At 38.4% G+C, this 21,248-nt stretch overlaps 1 protein-coding gene across 6 annotated transcripts in view; it reads left to right on the top strand.

The window, feature by feature from the left end:
• Positions 1-21,248, top strand: part of NCOR1 (nuclear receptor corepressor 1) — a 147,548-nt gene that overhangs the window by 109,478 nt on the left and 16,822 nt on the right. For 4 of the 6 annotated variants that reach the window (XM_012726157.1, XM_012726158.1, XM_012726155.1 and 1 more), the window contains exons 25-36: positions 1,407-1,527; positions 1,626-1,727; positions 2,042-2,142; positions 4,869-5,037; positions 7,581-7,721; positions 8,847-8,930; positions 9,374-9,630; positions 9,946-10,306; positions 13,877-14,104; positions 17,283-17,492; positions 17,961-18,110; positions 18,651-18,800. In XM_012726157.1, the coding sequence (XP_012581611.1) occupies positions 1,407-1,527; positions 1,626-1,727; positions 2,042-2,142; positions 4,869-5,037; positions 7,581-7,721; positions 8,847-8,930; positions 9,374-9,630; positions 9,946-10,306; positions 13,877-14,104; positions 17,283-17,492; positions 17,961-18,110; positions 18,651-18,800 (2,074 nt within the window). The remainder of the gene's footprint in view (positions 1-1,406; positions 1,528-1,625; positions 1,728-2,041; positions 2,143-4,868; positions 5,038-7,580; positions 7,722-8,846; positions 8,931-9,373; positions 9,631-9,945; positions 10,307-13,876; positions 14,105-17,282; positions 17,493-17,960; positions 18,111-18,650; positions 18,801-21,248) is intronic. The other 2 variants (XM_012726156.1, XM_012726154.1) reach the window with 1 other exon arrangement.

Genomic DNA, 21,248 nt, shown 5'->3' with positions numbered 1-21,248 from the left:
ACATCACACACACACACACACACACACACATATAATAGCTGATTTAAAGTCTTTTTAATAGGTCTAAAGTTTGGGGATACTTAACCCCCTCCCTCCATGTATGAGTTATTTTTTCCCCCTTTGCATTTTTGGGTAATTTTTGGTTGAAAACTAGACATTTTAAATACTGTGCAACTCTGGAATCCAGATTGTTTTCTTCCTGGGGTGTGCTGTTGCTATTTGTTTTTGTTGTTGTTTTTTTCCTTAGTGACTTTCCTGCACTATTTCAGTAAAGTGTGTATTCTTTGTCATTTTGGCCTCTAAAGTCATTGTTCTGTTAACTTAGTGGTCAGTAGTGATTGGACAAATTTCTGTTAAGGTCTAGAACCAGAGAAGTTTCCCACTTTTTTCTAGGTCCTCTCTTGCCTGCTGGGGCACCAGCCAGCTAGTTGATAACTGTCTTGTTCTTCACTTCCTGCTTACACAAAGCCATATGGTCAGCCAGAGGGGAGTGTCGAGGACCTTCTTGCATAGGCACAGGCACAGGCACAGCCATGCACATGCATGTGGACATCCTGATTCCTAAGAACATGTTGGAACTTTGCACATCCTCAGTACCAACTTCTCATTCCCTAGAGTTTCCTTTTAAAAATTTTGGTTAGTCTATTTACTTTAATGGTTATCTACTGGCTAAAGGCACGGAGAAGTTAATTGACTCTAATTGTTTTTTGACAAAGCATGCACCTCCTTCCTCACCCTAGGTAGGTTAAATGAATACAGCTTTGCAAATAAATAGGTCTCTTAGTGTATCACTAGACATGTTAAACATTGACAGTTATCTGTGCATGAGCTTTTTAATGTGATTTCAGCCTTGCTCTCTTTCTCTGGGTACTGCCAGGCTACTGGTTTTCACATGATTGGGCTGTTGATTTTCAAACTACTGGAGATTCAGAACAAGTTATAATGCTACCAAGCTCATGGTTCTTTCTTAATTCAGTTATTTGAATAAGCACTATCAGATTTCTGTAAACCTTTGTTAATTTCCAGAGTTCTTAAAAAAAGTTGATTCTTGCAAATTTTTAAAGTTTTTGGTTGCTTTTATGGGGGAGACATGTTGAAATTCTTGTTCTGCGTTCACTAATGTCACTATTTTATAACACTTTTAAGAGGAATACATGTTAATAGTAGGTTACATTTTGAGTTAAGTGCTTTATTTACATAACTTGTTAGTAGGAAATAGCTACATGTGGTAATTTTAGAAGGCATGTCTTATTCCTTTTAAAATTAAAGAAAACTTTAATTAAATATTTCTTAATTTTTGGTGCCCTCAATGTAAATTTTTATAAACAGAAATGTGACTATTAACTTTATGCTTGACCTTATGAAATGGTAGTGTTGATTTTCAAGCCTTTTAAAATTGTGTTTAGGGAACACCTGGCACTTACCTGACTTCCCATAATCAGGCTTCTTATGCTCAAGAAACAGCTAAGCCCTCGGTAGGCTCTATCTCTCTTGGACTCCCACGGCAGCAGGAATCTACCAAATCAGGTCAGTGAGTTAATGTCTGTAATGTTCCTGTATTTGTAGTATGATAGTCAATAATTCAGCATTTGATCTTTTCTCATTTCTCTTATTTTTGCCAATAGCTACTGTGCCCTACATTAAGCAGGAAGAATTTTCACCCCGAAGCCAGAATTCACAACCTGAAGGTTTATTGGTCAGGGCCCAACATGAAGGTGTGGTCAGAGGTAAAATACGCTGTTTGGCAAAAAATATTAAACATTTAATATCAGTAAATTTACTAAATTAGTCACTAAAATGTTTTAATGATGAGCTTTCAAGTTAGAGCATTTAAATTCTAAGTTCATGTTTTCTTTCTAAAAAATGGTTTAAAACTTTGGATTCTGCTTCAACAATCTTCTTGAATACTTACAATATCACTTTAAAAGTATATTTTAATAAAATATGTACTTTTTTCCTGTTTTTTTTTTTTGTGTTATTTCCTTATTTTTGGTGGAAGAGGTAGGGAGTTTGGTTTGCTGATGATTTTGTTGTTATTCAGGTACCACAGGAGCCATTCAAGAAGGAAGTGTAACTCGGGGAACTCCAGCCAGTAAAATTTCAGTGGACAGTATCCCGTCGCTGAGGGGCTCTATCACCCAGGTGTGTTCCAGTCACCCCATAGATACCAAAAGTGGAAGTCTTCAGAGCTTTGGCTGTTCCAGGAATATAGTTTTGTGATTAAGTTGTTCATAGTCTGAGTCACGTGACTACATCTCAGAGATGATAAACCCCAGATCTATGAGCCATTTGCAGAAAGATATTTTAATATATCATTGTGATCACATGCTATCTTACCTGTACTATTATTTAGTCGAAAAGGTCACTTGTATGCAAACTGGCAGGATAAAGTTCTAATTGATGCAGTTCTGACTTTCTTCCTGGTTTTAGCTTAAATAGAAATTATAAATTATTTGCTGTATTTGCCCTAGAAAAAATTAGTATCTGTAATCTCAGTGTATGTGTTGTTTTGTTATAATCTAATGCTAATCTTAGAGATATGGATGGCATTGATAAAAGTGCCAAAAAATCAGTATCTTCTAATTGTAGGCTAATTAATCACCATTTTGATAATAGAAGGTTTTTTTCTTTTACACAGATGCAATTTAATTTGAAATGTAGAACAGTCTTCAGACCCTACTAATAAAGATCTGGCAAACAAAAGTTCTGTTTTGGGAAATCAGAATCCTGTGATTTTGCACATTTTAGCTGTCACAAGTTTTCTGTTTCCTCAGGACCAGTCACAGGTTTTCTGTTCTAACCCACTTTATGTGCCCTAAGACAGTGGTTATCAAAGTGTACCCCCCAAATCAGAAGTATCAGCTGGGAAGTGGCTTGACATAGAAATGTTCAGGCCTTACTTTAGTCTTACTAAGTCATACTATTGGGGACAGGCCCCAGCAATATGTGTGTCCCAGTACTCCAGTGATTGTGATGCATGCCTGTTTGAGAACCGCACTTACAACCTCGCTAACCAAGAGTGGTGTGCATTAGCACATCAGCCTCACCTGGGAACTTGTCAGAATGATGCAGATATTTCAGTGTCCACTTTAAACTTATTGAAGCAGAATTTACATTTTTAACAAGATTCTGTGATGATTCTGTGATGATTCCTCTCTATGCATGGTTTATGGGATGTATGGCAAATAGTGATCTAGAAAGTTATATACTAATTCTACAAATGTCTTCTTCCACATTTGACCAAAGTATACATTCTGTTCAAATTAGTTGTTAGAACAAGTGAACACTTTAATATATAGACAGAAGAAAAGTAAATGACATGTGTTTATTATCTTTTCTTCATTTTAGCTGTAGTTTTCATACTCTGGGTAGGAAGACAGAAAGAACATCAAATGAGGCTAGGTTGTATTTATTTTGAAATATGTCTGTGTAGACAGGAGCATTTGCAAAGCGGGTGTTAACAATTTTCAGATATTTTCTGCTGGGCCCACCTGTATAGCTGCATGAGTAAATGTATTTTCACCATTCTTCCTGCTTTCAAATGTGCAGTTTCAGATTACCCTCATTTTAGTTTTAAAGGTACTAAATGTTTGAGTGGACTAATTCTGGCCTTCCCAATCCCATTTCAACTCAAGCAGATCACTTTTTTTTTTTTTAAAGATTTATTTATTTATGCATACAGAAGTGGGGTACAGGCCAGAGGCTCAGGTGTGGTGAGAGGATTCACCAGAGACAGAGTGGGGAGCAGAATAGGCAGATGGGCAAGATACACTGCTGAGGGGAGCAGTGGGTGGGTCAGGGGAGGTCTGACGCGCCATGTGGGTCACCTCCAGGGCAGGCGGCGATCGAACTCATGCTGAAGTGACTCTAGCTTCTTAGAGCTGTGCTCTAACCCACTGTGCCACCAGGGAGGGCCCCAAGCAGATCACTTTTACAAAAGGTTCTATATCTTATGTTCCTTGAATGATTCCCTTTTGAAAAAACAGTTCACTGCTTTTAAAGGAAGAGTAAAAGAATACTAACAACAGAGAACCCAGAAGAGGAGTAATGGTGGCAAACATTCAGGCAACATGACCTAGACTGAATTCATGTTGCAAAGTAGAGGCTGAGTTAATCTCCCCTTCTTATTGATGATCAGAGGTCTGATATAATACATAGTTTGGTAATTGAAACTTCTATTTTTCTTTTGCCACAATTTGAAAGAAAGTTGTGGTACTAAATTTAAAACTTTGTCTTCTTTAGAAAATTTGAAAAAACCTTATTAAATTTACAGGAAAAAAAGTCTTAAGCTTTTTTTCTCTGAGAGTTAAATGCCCTCATAGAATTTGACATCAAGATAGATGACAGTTATGAAAGCTACTGTTAATAGAAAGCTGTCAGTTCAACTCATGTAACTACTAGCATTTTGGGCCCTCCCTGGTGGTGCAGCAGATTAAAGCACAGCACTATGAAGCTGTCTGCAGCCACTGCAACACAAATTCAATCTCTGGCCAGGGAAGTAACCCACATGGGTACAGCATACTTCTCGTGACCTGCCCATTGCTCCCCATAGCTGCTCCACCCTTTCTTTGGTGAATCCTCTTACCCCCTGCACCTGTACCGCAGTTCTGTATGCATAAATAAATAAATCTTAAAAAAAAAATGACTAGCATTTTAAGTAGTTTTTTGTGGTGGGGTTCAAGGACAAAACTGTACGATTTCTTTGTTTATAAAACATAATCTCTGATTTCTTCTCAAGTGCTTGTCCTTTTTTCTTTGAAGATAAGGATTATCTGACTCTAGGTTACCTACAATTTCTGAGTATTTTGCCTTTCCTTTAAACAGACATGACTTGAATTTTCTGGTGCTTTTGTTTGATTTGATGACAGGGTACCCCAGCTCTGTCCCAGGCTGGCATACCAAGTGAGGCATTGGTGAAGGGATCCATTTCTAGAATTCCCATTGAAGAAAGCAGTCCTGAGAAAGGCAGAGAGGAAGCTGCTTCCAAAGGCCATGTTATTTATGAAGGCAAAAGTGGACACATATTATCATATGATAGTAAGTATTGTATGTAAGCACTCAAGCAGTACTGTGTTGTGTGACTAAAAACGCAACTGTTATTTCTTACATATTTGTTAAAGGAAATTAGTGTCCTTCCCTGAGGCCACATTTCCTCTCTGTAAAGGGGTTAATAATAGTACCTGTTTTGTGAGAAATGTACTAGGAGTCAATGAAAAGTGACTCCTAGTAAATGAAAAGTGCAGATCCTAGAAATGGTAACTAACATCAGCTGTGGTCAGTTGATGAGCCTACGTGAAGAGCATTTGTTTAACTTTAGTAGAATCACTTTTATTTTGAAGGAATTTCCATTTTACAGGTTAAGAATTAATGAAGAAATAATAATCTGATAATTTTGGTAAAAATAATGAACTTAAATTCTCCTTAAATATAACTTTTAATGTCTACCTGCAAATACTTTCTTTAGAAAATGGTGTTATTTTTTCCCTGTATTATTTTATAAAGATGCTCAGTTATGGTATAAAACTAGATCTGTGCTCTTATTTGCAACTATTTTTGTAATCCAAGTTGTCATGTTTTGTCTCTCAAATACAAAGAAATAAAGTATGTAAGCACATTATGCCTGATGCAGAGTGCATGATAACTTACCTATTTCCTTCTTACTTTCTTGTTTTAACATTTCAAATGTATATTGACTTACTTTTTTTTTCCTAGGGAAAGATATTAATGTATATTGCTTACTCCAGAAATCTGGGTGTCATCCTTGACTTCTCTTTGCACATCCAGCTAGTCAATCACTAAATCATTCCTGTTTATTTTCTCAAGTCTTTGAAGTCTGTCCATTTCTCTATATTCCCTTTTGCTACCACCATCTTTCATCTGGATAAATTGGTATTTAATTGAATGATCACTCTGCCATAACTCTTACCTATATTTGAAATTGTACATCATATTTATTACCTTTAAGATAATTGTAATGCCTACCATGGTTTCTGCACCCCCATACTTCCAGTGCATCTCTTTTTTTTTTTTAAGATTTATTTATTTGTACATACAGAACTGGGGTACAGGCCAGAGGCTCAGGGGCAGTGAAAGGCTTCACCAGAGACAGAGCAGGGAGCAGAACAGGCAGATCGACGAAGTACACTGCTGAGGGGAGCAGCGGGCGGGTCAGGAGAGGTCTGCCACGCCATGTGGTCACCTCCAGGGCAGGCGGGAATCGAACTCATGTGGAAGTGGCTTTAGCTTCTCAGTGCAGTGCTTTAACCCGCTGCGCCACGAGGGAGGGCCCCCAGTGCATCTCTTTAGATTGTTCCTTTCCCACTTCTTCTCCTAACCCCTTCTCCCTCCTCACCACACCTTCCTTCTTCCTAGGTCCACTGTACCCATTGGTATTTACTGAGCTTAACTTCTCTTATGCGCCATCCTTTGTCTTGCCTTGGGAGTCTGTGTCACCTGTACCACCTCTCCTTCCTTTAACTTAAGTAATTCTTATTTATTTAGCCTTCAATTCACAGCTTAAACTTTACTTCTTCAGAGCAGCCTTATCTAAACTTTAAGTTGTAGATTTCCGTTCCAGGATTCACAAAGCATATTATCATAATGTTATTTCTACTGAATAGGAGGAAGAATTGTATATTTTAGTGGGTAAGTCTCATGAGGAAAGTGACTTAATTTTTAACCTTACTTGTAAGCTTGCACCTGACATTCAATACATACATTTCAATGAATGAAAACATTTTTGTAAATATCACCTGCACTGATATATTTTGTTGCTTAAGGCTAGTTTTTTGGGGTACTTACTAGTGGAACAACAGGTTAAGGCACAGTGCTGTAAAGCTGGCTGCAGCTGCTTCAGCAAGAATTTGATCCTGGGCCAGGGTGGTGACCCACATGGTGCAGCAGACCTCTCCTGTCTCGCCTTCTTCTCCCCTCAGCAGTGTACTTCGGTCTGCCTGTTCTGCTCCCAGCTCTGTTTCTGGTGAATCTTCTCACCGCCCCGTACACACTCTGGCCTGTAACCCAGTTCTGTATGAATAAATAAATTTTTAAAAAAGACTAGCTTTATATTATTACTTTTATAAGGTAGACTGTGGAATTAAGATAACTTATTTATTGTAAAATAGATCTTGGACTCTTGAGTAATTTTTTTAATTTTTTTTTTTTTTAAATATTTATTTATTCGTACAGAACTGGGGTACAGGCCAGACATGCGGAGGGTGAGAGGATTCACCAGGGACAGAATGGGGTGCAGAACAGGCAGATCGACGAAGTACACTGCTGAGGGGAGCAGCGGGCGGGTCAGGAGAGGTCTGCCACGCCATGTGGATCACCTCCGGGGCAGGCGGGAATCGAACTCATGCGGAAACGGCTTTAGATTCTCAATGCTGTGCTTTAACCCGCTGCGCCACCAGGGAGGGCCACAATTTTTTTAATTTTTAAATTAAATTAAAACATTTATTTAAATTAGCTAATAATATATAAAATTTGTTTAGTATTCATCATCATGAATTTTAAAACCACATGAAAAGGCAATCAGAATTTTTTTTTTCTTGAGTAATTTGTATTTATATATTTTGCAGATATTAAGAATGCCCGAGAAGGGACAAGGAGTCCAAGAACAGCCCATGAAATCAGTTTGAAAAGAAGCTATGAGTCAGTGGAAGGAAATATAAAGCAAGGATTATCATTGAGAGAGTCCCCTGTATCAGCACCATTAGAGGGTATAATATTTCAGAAGATACTACTTAAGATATATTTTATTTTAGTACAGTTGTTTTCAGTGTTGTTTTAGGCTATATTTAATCTTTCTATTTCACTTGAAATTTATATTTATGTTAATGAAAGCTTAAATTTATATTTATGTCTGAGTATAAATTGTTTCTGTGGACTAAAGTAAAAAGTAAATGTAATTGGTCATATAGGTAACTATTAGAATGTTCGTATTATTTGTAGATTACTCCTATTTGAGTGAAATTAATTTAAAAATGTAAAGTTCATTATAGGAACTTTGTATTGTGAGGCAGATAAAGTGATATGATGGATAGAGCAAAGGCATGTATTTTAATCTCCAGCTTCACCCTTTCTTGGTGACTCCTCTGTTCATCCTCTGTACAGTAAGAAAATGTACATAACATGACTAGAGACAGTTGTCCAACCTCATGCTGACCTAGTGATTGCTGCTCAGTCAATGGTAGCTTGGTTTTGTTACTGACTCACTTTCTTATCTTAAACTTTAACTAGATTAATTTTAATTTAGATGAAATGCTAAAGGCCATGTAATGACTCCTCTATTATAGAAATCCTGTGTAATTTTCTAAGAGCTAGGTTTTGTCTACATTAAAAAGCAAACAAATCTCACTTTTCCTTTATATTACTATAAATGCATATGTTTACTCCATCCTTGCTTCAAGTTTATCATCAGTATAATGTGAAACTTAAGAGATTATTTACATCTCTCATTTTGATTTGCATGGTTCATTTAATATATTTTTCCTATTGCATGTGAAATACGGAAATATCACAGATATATTTCAAAGCTAAATCATGATTTCCAGTCCCTCTACATTTTTTCTTACCTTAGTAAGGAAACACTGTGGTTTTAGATTTTAATTTAATCTCTAATGGATCTATACTGTTGCCATTTCTGTTAAGGAAAGCTATTTAAAAGGAAAGAAATGATGTCATGTTGGTTTCTTCCAACTTTTATTTTTTCCATAATAATCTTCTTGAATTACTTAAAATACCCCTTTTTTCATAGAGCTTTTCTGAAAAAAGCTAGGGATAGTAAGTATGTGTGGACAGATATACATTATGTTTAATACCTAAATTGCTTTCTTGTTTATAAGGATTAATATGCCGAGCACTACCCAGGGGGAGCCCTCATTCTGACCTCAAAGAAAGGACTGTGCTGTCAGGTTCCATAATGCAGGGTAAAGTTTTTGCATGTTTTGGTTTTTATTTATTACTATCTCATTGACAAAGTAGTTTGACATTAATTTTCAGTATATTAAATCTATTTTTCAAAATAGTTTCTTTTTTTAAATGTTGTATATTTTAAGTCTTGCTTTTAGCTCTTTCATCTTTGAGCTAAAAACATTACTTGAATGTGGGTAGTTGCCTAATATGTCGATATAGCTTATCTTTAGTGTGCCATAAACAATTTGTGATTGTGATTAATGATGTATTAAATCTTCAGTGACCCTAAAAAAAAGACTAATGAAAACTTACATGAGTATTGGTTATAAACACAAAATTGATTAGAAACTGTAAGACAACAGGACATCAGTCTTTTAATGATTATAAGTTATGCTTCAGTGGCATCGCTGTGCAACCACCACTATTACTTTAATGTTTCTTGAATTCTTTTTTGAAGGCACACCAAGAGCAACAACTGACAGCTTTGAAGATGGCCTTAAGTATCCCAAACAGATTAAGAGGGAGAGTCCTCCCATACGCGCATTTGAAGGTGCCATTACGAAAGGAAAACCTTACGATGGCATTACCACTATCAAAGAGATGGGGCGTTCCATCCATGAGATTCCACGCCAAGATATTTTAACTCAGGAAAGTCGAAAAACACCAGAAGTAGTACAGAGTGCAAGGCCGATAATTGAGGGCTCCATCTCCCAGGTAACTGTGTCATGGTTCTTTTTGTCAGCATCTCACTAGATGGTAGTATTTATGGAATTTTTTAAAAAATGACTTAATAATTATAACGAATTCTTATGCTCTCAGTTCTCTTAGAAGTAAGCACGAAACCTTCATCTGTGCTCTATGGAGTATAGATGTTGGAAGATCTGTAAGTCAGAATTGGTAGGCTTGTGACTAAACCATCAACACTGAAAGTAAAGACTACTAACAGCAAGCTAGTATTGCCATGAGCCAAACATAGGCTTGAGATGGAAAAATATTTTAGATATAAATAATTTGTTTCTTTCCCTTTAGGGTACACCAATAAAGTTTGACAGCAACTCAGGTCAATCTGCAATCAAACACAATGTCAAATCCTTAATTACTGGGCCTAGCAAACTACCCCGTGGAATGCCTCCTTTGGAAATTGTACCAGAGAATATAAAAGTAGTAGAACGAGGAAAATATGAGGATGTGAAAGCAGGCGAAACAGTGCGTTCCCGGCATACATCGGTGGTAAGCTCTGGCCCCTCGGTTCTTAGGTCAACACTTCATGAAGCTCCCAAAGCACAGCTGAGCCCAGGGATTTATGATGATACTGGTGCACGGCGGACACCTGTGAGTTACCAAAACACCATGTCCAGAGGTTCACCAATGATGAGCAGAACTTCTGATGGTATGTTACTCTTGTATCCTTGTCTGATACTTTTATTGTACTTTATTGCTTTGGCAAGTAGTAAATGTCTAGTTGTTAGCTTCTTTGTGACAGGATTTTTAGGTCTGTGGGAGGCTACCAAATTAAAAACAGGCATAACTATAGGTAAAATACCTAATATATATATATATTTTTTTTTAAAAGATTTATTTATTTGTGCATACAGAACTGGGGTACAGGCCACAGGCTCAGGGGCGGCAAGAGGCTTCACCAAGGACAGAGTGGGGAGCAGAACAGGCAGATCGGCAAAGTACACTGCTGAGGGGAGCAGCGGGCAGGTCAGGAGAAGTCTGCCACGCCATGTGGTCACCTCCGGGGCAGGCAGGCAGGCGGGAATCGAACTCATGCGGAAGTGGCTTTAGCTTCTCAATGCTGTGCTTTAACCCATTGCGCCACCAGGGAGGGCCAAAATACCTAATATTTAAATTAAATACAGAGGATAGTAGAGTTCAGAAATGTTCTGGAATAAGTTTATTAGGCTGGCTTTTCAGCTAATCCTTTTTCCTGGAAGTCAGTTTTGACAGGTTTTTTTGTTTGTTTGTTTGTTTGTTTGTTTTTCTTTTTAAGCAGCAGTAGTAGTGTAGTGGAAAATATAAGCTCTGAAGCAGGACTACTTAGACTTGAATTTTAAATCTTATTTTACAATTTATGTTAACTAAGGGCTCACATGCAGGGTCTTGGACTGGACATTGTGAGAGCTGTAAAATGGTGTTTTTGGTAGGGGAAGAGGAGTAGCAAAGAGGAAGGAGAAAATGGAAAGTGTCTACTTATGAGTAGGATCCTGAATCTAAAGCCTTTGGCTCTAGTTTTAAAGGAAAACAAGTGCCCTGCACAGGGAAAAGGCACTTGACTTCAATGTATGAGAAGATCAGAGTTTGGAAAGGAGATGTTACAAGGCCGGATGATGTCTTGTTTCAGTAGGCAGGTTCAATAGGCACGGCAAAGTTGACATCAAAATACTAAAGAGACAGTGGTGACTGTTGTATATTGTGAGTGTACTGAAAGTCACACAACTGAGTCAACTGGTAAATTTTAGTTCTGTTGTAATTTATCACAATTTAAAACAGTTGAAACCAATAAATAGTTGGATATGAAAGACATTGGTAGGATAATCTAACTTCTTTGGATAGCATCGTTTAGAAGAGACTGGCATAGGGAAGATATTGATGCTAGTGAGATAATGCAAAGGCTGCTGAATGAAATACAGGGCAAGGAAAGTGGTAGAAGTGTGACTAACAGGCAGCAGAAAGTCTAGGTAATGAAGGTAAAGAGAGGAAATTAAGATTTGTTACATGTGGGAGCCAAAGAAGCTAGGATGTTAAAATAATACAGAAAACAAAATCATTTACAATAGAATTTTTAAAAAGTATTTATTGAGGTACATTGACTTATAACATTATCTAAGTTTCTGGTGTACAGCTTTAAAATTTAACATCTGTATTTTCTACGTCATGATCACCACTAAAAGACTAATTTCCATTCATCACTATACAATCGACCTCTTTTACCTGTTTTGTTTTGTTTTGTTTTCCTATTTATTTATTCATACAGAACCGGGGTACAGGCCAGAGGTGCAGGGGTGGTAAGAGGATTCACCAGAGGCAGAGTGGGGAGCAGAACAAGCAGATTGACAAAGTACACTGCTGTGGGGAGCAGTGGGCGGGTCAGGAGGTCTGCCATGCCATGTGGGTTACCTCTGGGGCTGGGGATCGAACTCATGTTGAGGTGGCTTTAGCATCTTAGTGCTGTGCTTTCACCCACTGCACCACCAGGGAAGGCCCCTCTTTTACCTGTTTTACTCACTCCCCTCAGGTAACCACCAATCTGTTTTCTGTACCTAAAAATTTTTTGATTCTTCATAGTCCTCATATGAATGAAATCATAGGTATGGGCCCTTTCTGACAGCAGGTTAAAGTGCAGCACTGAGAAGCTGGCCATGGCCACTTCAGTCCTGCCCTGGAGCTGACCTACATGGTGCAGCAGACCTCTTCTGTCCCGCCCACTGTTTCCCTCAGCAGTGTACTTTGTTGATCTGCCTGTTCTGCTCCCTACTCTGTCTCTGGTGAATCCTCTCACCGCCCTTGCACCTCTGGCCTGTACCCCAGTTCTGTATACATAAATAAATAAATCTTTAAAAAAAAAATCATAGATATCTTTCTCCATTTGACTTATTTCACTTAAAGAAACCCTTGTACACTGTTGGTGGGCTCATGGATTGGTCCAGCCCCAATGGGAAGCATTTGGAGGGCCTCCCATGTGGTGCAGGGTAGTTAAAGTTTCAGCACTGTCCAACTGTTGCAAACCACTATGGCATGAGTTTAATCCTAGCCAGGGAGCTGACCCACACATGGCACAGCAGACCTCTCCTGTCTTGCCTACTGCTTCCCTCAGCAGTATATTTCAGTGGATCCTCATATTCCTCTCCTCACTCTGTCTCTGGTGAATCCTGTCACCTCACTTTGTCTCTGGTGAACCCCCTCACCCTCCCTCCCACTGCACCCCTCCCCCGACACATGTGGTCTAGATCTCAGTTCTTATATATAGAATTAAATTTTTAGAATCTTAAAAAAAATTGTGGATATTTCTCAAAATAATAAAAATAGATCTGCCATATAATTCAGCAGTTCCATTCCTTGGTGTATAGTTGAAGAATATAAAATACCAATTTGAAGGAATATATACATACCCATGTAGGGATTATGTTAAATGAAATAAATCAGGAGGAGTAATACAAATACAAAATGGTTTTAACTTGTGGAATATAAAGAAACTAAACAAAGACATAGACTAAACTAAAACAAACTCTACAAATCTGACTGTAGAATTGAATCTACTCCAGGATCAAAGGGGGAGAGACCCACTGGATTGTGGTGGAGAATTATGGGTACTTTGGTGGTGAGCATGGTGTGTTAACAGTCAACTCAAAGAGTGGTAGACCTGTACTTTAAATCATACAATGTTGTAAACCAGTGTTACCACAATTAAAAAAAAGATATATTTAAAAAGAATAATAAAATCTGAAAATTAGAAATATCATATGTCCCAGCTATTTTTTGCTATTTATCCAAAGAATATGAAAATAAAACTTGAAAAGATATGTGTGCCCCTGTATTCATTGCAGCATTATTACAATAGCCAAGATATAGAAACAACTTAGGTGTCTATTGACGAATGAAGAGGTGGCATGCAATGGGATACTATCAAACTACAAAAAAAAGATGAAACTACTGGTTTTGACAACATGGGATTATGATAGGACTTAAGGAGGAGTTTGGAACTTTACTTTTAATCTTAACATTGGGTGGAAAATTCTGTATGCTGCCGTCCATAGGTGGGAATCTCCAATTCTCAAAAATTTCTGCTAGTTTTTCAGACTTGGTTTGTCTTGTACGCTTGAATATTAAATGTTTAGTGAAAAGAGAAAATCAAAATATATGAATACAGACTATTTTGAATATTTCGGGTAAGTATATTATCATTCTTAGCTAGTTTTCTTAAGAATTTGTGATGTTGGTTTCTTTTTTTTCCCAGTTACAATTTCCTCTAGTAAGTCTACTAATCATGAAAGAAAATCAACACTGACTCCTACCCAAAGGGAAAGTATACCAGCAAAGTCTCCAGTTCCCAGCGTGGACCCTGTAGTAAGCCATAGCCCTTTTGACCCACATCACAGGGGCAGCACCGCGGGAGAGGTTTATCGGAGCCACCTTCCCACACATTTGGACCCAGCCATGCCGTTTCACAGGGCTCTGGATCCTGGTAAGGAAAGTGTAGAGTGTTTTATTAGGCAAAGAAATTGTATACTTGTGTGCCTTTTTTAAACATTTCCCTTTTCTATTCATTAAAGTACAATATGTAGACAGTTGCACACGGATCATTGGTATACAGTGCAGAAAATTTCCACAAACTGCACATCTCTTTGTTACCAATTCTTAAATCAAGAAACAAATTACTTACCAACACCCTTGAAAGAACTGAAAATAATAGATGAAAAGCCCTCTTAACCTGATAGTATTTAGTTAAGGTAAATGGAAACGTGGGTTAATGTGGAGAATAAGCTTTAAATGATGCAGGCATACCTTAAATATTTCAACTTACAACAGTGACATTAATTTACTGGTGTTCTGATCTAAGACCAACGTCCACTAATTAAAACTCAACATATTCTTCCTTATAAAAATAATACACACTTTTTTTTTTTTAAAGATTTATTTATTATTTATTCGTACAGACTGGGGTACAGGCCAGAGATGTGGAGGGTGAGAGGATTCACCAGAGACAGAGTGGGGTACAGAACAGGCAGATCAACGAAGTACACTGCTGAGGGGAGCAGCAGGCGGGTCAGGAGAGGTCTGCCACGCCATGTGGTCACCTCCGGGGCAGGCGGGGATCGAACTCATGCGGAAGTGGCTCTAGCTTCTCAGTGCTGTGCTTTAACCCGCTGCGCCACCAGGGAGGGCCCAATACACACATTTTTAAGTTTGGGTATTTATTTACGTGAAGCTAGGATTTGAAGACACCTCAAAGCAATCTAAATACAAAATCCTTTCCGATTTTTTCCTACTTTTAAAAATTGTATCGTCCTAACATGATTCATCAACTCTCTTCCAAAGCAGTCACCTTAGTTTTTAGAGAAACTACTCTTCATTCTTTTATCGATTTACAGATTATTTCATTAGGTGACATAGCTATTTCTGGAAGAAATTTTTGAAATGACCACTGATTTGGGATAAATATAACCTGGCATTGCAGAAGCATATGGCTTTACCAGAGAGCAGTTTGTACTGGGCCCGTGGCCATATGCTCTGTAAAGGCAGAGAGCGGTGGCGCTGCCAGCAATCAGTGGGGTCCCTGCTGGCTCTGCCTGTCTTCCCACATCCTAGTCCCTGCTCCTTGTGCTCATTACACCTCACTCAAATGCCATGTTTTCTGTCCATACTTCTCCATCCTGCTGCCTTATTGCATTCTTTAAGCTAAAAATGGGATACAGAACACTTGTGTTCACCTTATCCTTAGGGAAGCATACTAGCATGGCAAATTAGAATGCTGTTTTCTAAGAGTTATTTACATTTAGCAAGTTACCTATAGAAAACATTTTCTCTAAAAGCTACATTAGTGCCTTCAAATTATTTGTCACTTAAGAACATTTAAGTTTTAGCACCTCTCTAGAGGCGTAGGGGTTAAGTCTTAGCACTATCACCAGTATGGACCTGAATTCAATCACTGGCCAGGGAGCTAACCATTATTTGGTGAAGCAGACCTCTCTTGACTCACCAGCTGCTTCCCATAGGAGTGTATTTCAGCAAATCCGCCACTCTTGTCTCTGGTGAATCCTCTCACCCCACTGGCCCCTAAACTCCAGCTCTTCTACAAGATAGATAAATACTTTTTTTTTTTAATAAATACTTTTTAAAAAATTGAAAGAAAAAAAAATAGAGCCCTCTTTGGTGGTGCTGTGGGTTAAACTGCAGCCCTATGAAGCTACCCGCCACCACTGCAGCACGAGCTCCAGCCATGTAGCTGACCCACAGCAGACCTCTCCTGTCTCATCCGCTGCTCCCCTTAGCATTGTATTTCAGTCAGTCTGCTGTTCTGCTAACCCCTGCATCTCTTGTTCTGATGTGCATAAATAAATCTTTAAAAAATAAAAAGATCCGTAAGTTTTAGAGGAACCTAGTTCTCAAACTGTCTTAGAACTGGAGTGGAATTTCCTGAGTTGGTTCTCAGACTCACTTGGCTGGGGGTTCTAGATAGAGAAGAAAATACTCCAGGGAACTTGTCATTTGTTTTTCTTTTTTTTTTTTAAGATTTATTTATTCATACAGAACTGGGGTACAGGCCAGAGATGCGGGAGGGTGAGAGGATTCACCAGGGACAGAGTCGGAAGAACAGGCAGATCTATGAACTACACTGCTGAAGGGAGCATTGGGTGGGTCAGGAGAGGTCTGCCACGCCATGTGGATCTCCTCTGGGGCAGGCAGGGATCGAACTCATGCGGTGGTGGCTTAGGCCTCTTAGTGCAGTGCTCCAACCCACTGCGCCACCAGGGAGGGCCGTCATTTGTTTTTCTAGGGAGAATATGTATTAAATATCTTAGTTCACTGAGATAAATTATGCTTTAGTTTTATCATAGTCCTTTCTTAATTTATTGAAGTTTCATTTGCTTGTGATTTTTGAGCCTCAGCTGGATTACAAATGTTTTAAGGATAAAACTTTATTTCCTATTTTTCAACATATTTACCAAATTCTGTCTTGGGAGTGAAATTCTGCTGCTGGCTGTTTCTGTATGAAGTTCCATTCCAGCACAGCCACTCCCATTTGCTGAGCATCTATCTAGGATGCCTATCTTCACCCTACCATGACAGAGTTGAATAGGTGGATGATCCACAAAGCCTAAAAATCACCATCTGGCCCTTTCACAAAAAGTTTGCTCATCTCCTTTCCCTATAGAGCATTCTGCCCTCTGAGTACACGCATTCATCAAATGCTTATATACTAATCATTTTATCCCCAGGAAAGTAAAGACACTATTTGTCCTAATATGTATTCACATGTTTCCATTTAGATGTGTTAAATGATCATTACTACAAAAATGATTTTATTTTTAAACACAATGTTCGGAGACTTCCAGTGAATATATAGTAAAGTTAAGATGGCAAACATAGAAAGCTATTCAAAAATAAAGCTGCTATTCTGCTGTTAGAAATGTTAATTATTTTGTCTAGTTTCTCTTCCCTTTTTCCATTACATCTGACATTAGAATATATATCAAGGTATGTGATAAATCCACCCTAATCTGTCCCCATGCTAAATAAAAGTTGTGTGTCCATTAGTTTAGCAAATAGTGTTCCATTGCTCTTTCTGTAGGTGATATTTAAGAAATAAATTTTTTTTCAGACTATACTAAATGCCTTTCTTCTTCCATTCTTTCAATTAGCAGCTGCTGCTTACCTGTTTCAGAGACAGCTTTCACCAACTCCAGGTTACCCAAGTCAATATCAGCTTTATGCAATGGAGAACACAAGGCAGACAATCCTAAATGATTACATTACCTCACAGCAAATGCAGGTGAACTTGCGCCCAGATGTGGCTAGAGGGCTCTCCCCCCGGGAGCAGCAGCTGGGTCTCCCATACCCAGCAACAAGAGGTATGTATCTTTGTAGTTCAGATTTTGTAGAATTTACTATGTATATCCAAGCCTTCTTAGATATTAAATAAGTACTACTGATAAATGGTGGAAAGAAAGAGAAGGCAGCCATATCCTTGTCCCTGTCACCTTGAGCAATTGAGGGCAAACACTGTAATGTATCAAGAAAAGGGTGTCTTGGTAAACACTTGAATACTGTACCACGTCACTGTTATGTATTTATAATCAGTACTTTATCAAGTTGTTGTCCCTCTTTAATCTGTCCATACATTTATGTCACTAGTATGAGACAGTAGTTCACATTCTTCTCTAGAAGGATTTACAAAAAGGATTTACAAATAGTGGTCATCTTAAATATTTTTATATTGTATACAAAGTGCCATTAAGTTATAAAGTCATATGTAGTTCTGTGTATTCAGAATAATGCTTAAATTTAACTTTATTTTATTGTATTTGTCTTTTGAACAGGAATCATTGACCTGACCAATATGCCTCCAGCAATTTTAGTGCCTCATCCAGGGGGAACAAGTACTCCTCCCATGGACAGAATCACTTATATTCCTGGTACACAGATTGCTTTCCCTCCCAGGCCATACAACTCTGCTTCTATGTCTCCAGGTAAGAGTCTGTAGTCATGTATCCCTCCGGTACGAGCAACATGCTCCAGTGTTTACAGTATAACCACTGAAGATATTTTGGCAGTCTTTCGTATTCAGTATGCTGTTTTTTTAAAATTTAATAGTAATAATTTTGGCCACAGGTTGGAGCACTGCACTGTGAAGCTAAGCCAAGTCATATCTGCTTCAGTGCGAGTTTGAGCTCTATCCTAGAGGTGTGGCAGACCTCTTCTGATCCACCTGCTGCTCCCCTCAGCAGTGTACTTTGTTGATTTTTGCCTGTTTTACTCCCCACTCTGTCTCTGGTGAATCCTCTCACTGCCTTTGCATCTCTGGCCTATACCCCATTTCTGTATGCATAGATAGATAAAATCTTTAAAAAAAAATGTATAATTCCTATATGCCACCTGCTACCAGACTGCCCAAAAGCTTGTTTTATGCTTCAGTTGTCATATAACACTTTTAATAAAGCAAACTTCCTGCATCTCAAATTTGGAGCATTTTTGTCTTTAAGTTGCAGATCTATATTTGTCTTTTACAGGACACTCAACACACCTGGCAGCAGCTGCAAGTGCGGAAAGAGAACGTGAAAGGGAGCGGGAGAGGGAACGGGAGAAGGAGCGGGAGCGGGAGCGGGAGCGGGAACGGGATCGAATTGCTGCAGCATCCTCAGACCTCTACCTTCGGCCAGGTGAGTGCCGTGGCTTTATTCACTCTTGACATGTCTTGGTGATCTAGTATGATGGAACACTGTGCTTCATAGTTATGCCACCTTGATTTTATAGAATTGTAAATAAAAATGTAACTACATTCTATAAGTTAAATATAGGTAAAAGTACTACAGAAACCAGTTTTAAGTAGTAACAGGAAGCTTCCATAATGAAAGTATTTTTTTGACTTGGCTACTGTGGTTAGCTACATTTGGGACTTAGCATAGAGCTCAGTAAAACTGGAAGCCCAAGCAGTAGTCCAACACTAGAAGACTAGTGTTGTTGCACCGGAAAAATGGTAATTTTATTTTGAAGTTTGACATTTTGAATTACAACTAAAATGTTGCCTTTTAGTTCAGGAGGCAGATGACATGAGCAGAGGAGCATTTATACCAGGGTGCATGAGGTGGACTGGGGGCAGGGCCAGTAGCAAGAGGACAGTAAGACCATGTCAGTTATTTCCTGTGCACGTTAGTGACAACCTCAGATATGTTGACACTGGGAATGGCAGAAAAGTCCTGCTTGAAAGAATGTTGTTAAGATAAAATCAGAAGGACTTAATTATAACTAGTTGTGGGGAATGAGGAAGAGACAGAAACAAGATTGGTCATCATCTGAGATAGAGCAGGGCTAGTGAAGAAAGAGAGATGGCTTTTATGTGGATGTCTTTGGACATATCATTGGAACATCTTTTGAACATCATTGGAACATCTTTTCTCATTCCTGGTATACTTGTCTTTTCATCTTTTTTCCATCAACAAAATCAAGACATTTACCATGTCCATTTTGTCAGATATACAGATCGTGCAGTTAAATGATAGAGCTTGAGATGGCGATTTGGGAGTCATCTGTAGGAGGAGAAATTCTGGCTTGAATGAGATTTCCAAGAGGCAAATGAAGAGAGGAGTAGATCAATCCTTAGCAGTTGCTGAGAGGGATGTTACAATTGGTAGCAAAAGTAACTAGAGACGTTGTCAGAGAGGTAGGTGCAGAACCCAAGCGCACAGAATAAAGTGGTTCTCATAGTCCTGTGCTCATAAGAGATAAACTGAGTATGAGTGCTGTAGAACTTTGGTGGGAACCAGATTTTTTTTTTTTTAAAGATTTATTTATTTTGTGCATACAGAACTGGGGTACAGGCCAGAGGCTCAGGGCGGTGAGAGGTTTCACCAGAGACAGAGTGGGGAGCAGAACAGGCAGATCAACGAAGTACACTGCTGAGGGGAGCAGCGGGCGGGTCAGGAGAGGTCTGCTACACCATGTGGTCACATCTGGGGCAGGCGGGAATTGAACTCATGCGGAAGCAGCTTTAGATTCTCAGTGCTGTGCTTTAAACCGCTGCGCCACCAGGAGGGCCCGGGAACCAGATTTTAAAAGTGATTATGATCCCACTTAGAGCAGCATGTCTATTTAAGACAGAATTTAAATTGTTTTCCATTAGGCATTCAAAAGACTTTTAATATTCTCTATTGGAGTCTCTGAAGAAACACTCATACATTGTTAGTGGCAGTGTAAACCAAGATAGTCTTTTTGGAGATACAGAAATTTAAATAGCAGTTATACTTTAGGAATATACACTCTAGGAACAACTTACATAAGCTGTTGTATGGCCAAGGAAGAGGAAATTGCTAGGAAGTCTAGCATAGGTGGTCCTGCTTGGGGTAAGAGTGTTTGCTGGGAACTGCTAGCTCTTATTTAGGGCAAAGAACAACTCACAGTGAGGGCATAGAACAAGTCAGTGAAGAAGAAAGTAATTAGGGAATGTGAGAATTTGAGATATTCTTAATAATGTAACTTTGAACAAGCAAGTCCAAGTTGTGACTTTGTGATAAAAGAGTGAAGATTAAGTGAACAAAAACATCTCAAATATTAAAGAAGTAGAGCTAGTGAAGCTAAGCTTTTGTGGAAAAAGACAACATCTCAAGAGAGTTAGCTGAGAAAAACAGTTATGCAGGGCAGTAAAGGAGTAAGAACACCAGGATGGAATGTGATGACTGTAAATCCTAGGGTTGCCATCGCATATTATTTTTATTATTATACCAAATTTGATTTTGGAAATAAGCACACCAGAATTTGAGGAAAAGTATGAGATGAAATTTTTTACTTATACTAGTCCATTATTGGGGTTACTTTTGTTTCTGGAATCATAGCACAAAAAAATGAAAGTGTCAGTAATAGCTACTATTTTTATTACAATGGTTTATTCCATTTTTATAAAACTTCTTAAAATCTTGTACTAATGGCAACAAAGTAGAATGTCTAGTTGCTGATATCATTTTCCTATTTAGGATTATTTGGAAATTAATCCTTACATACTGCTGTATTTAGCTTTTTTTTTTTTTTTTTTTTTTTTTTTTTTGTGCATACAGAACTGGGGTATAGGCCAGAGGCTCAGGCAGTCATGGTTATGTTCGCTCCCCGTCCCCTTC

The sequence above is a fragment of the Condylura cristata genome, unplaced genomic scaffold (assembly GCF_000260355.1).
Source record: "Condylura cristata isolate star-nosed mole 26May11 unplaced genomic scaffold, ConCri1.0 scaffold00017, whole genome shotgun sequence".
Taxonomy (NCBI): Eukaryota; Metazoa; Chordata; class Mammalia; order Eulipotyphla; family Talpidae; genus Condylura; species Condylura cristata.
The sequence above is the reverse complement of the archived record's forward strand: the minus strand, read 5'-3'. Positions and strand labels throughout refer to the sequence as shown.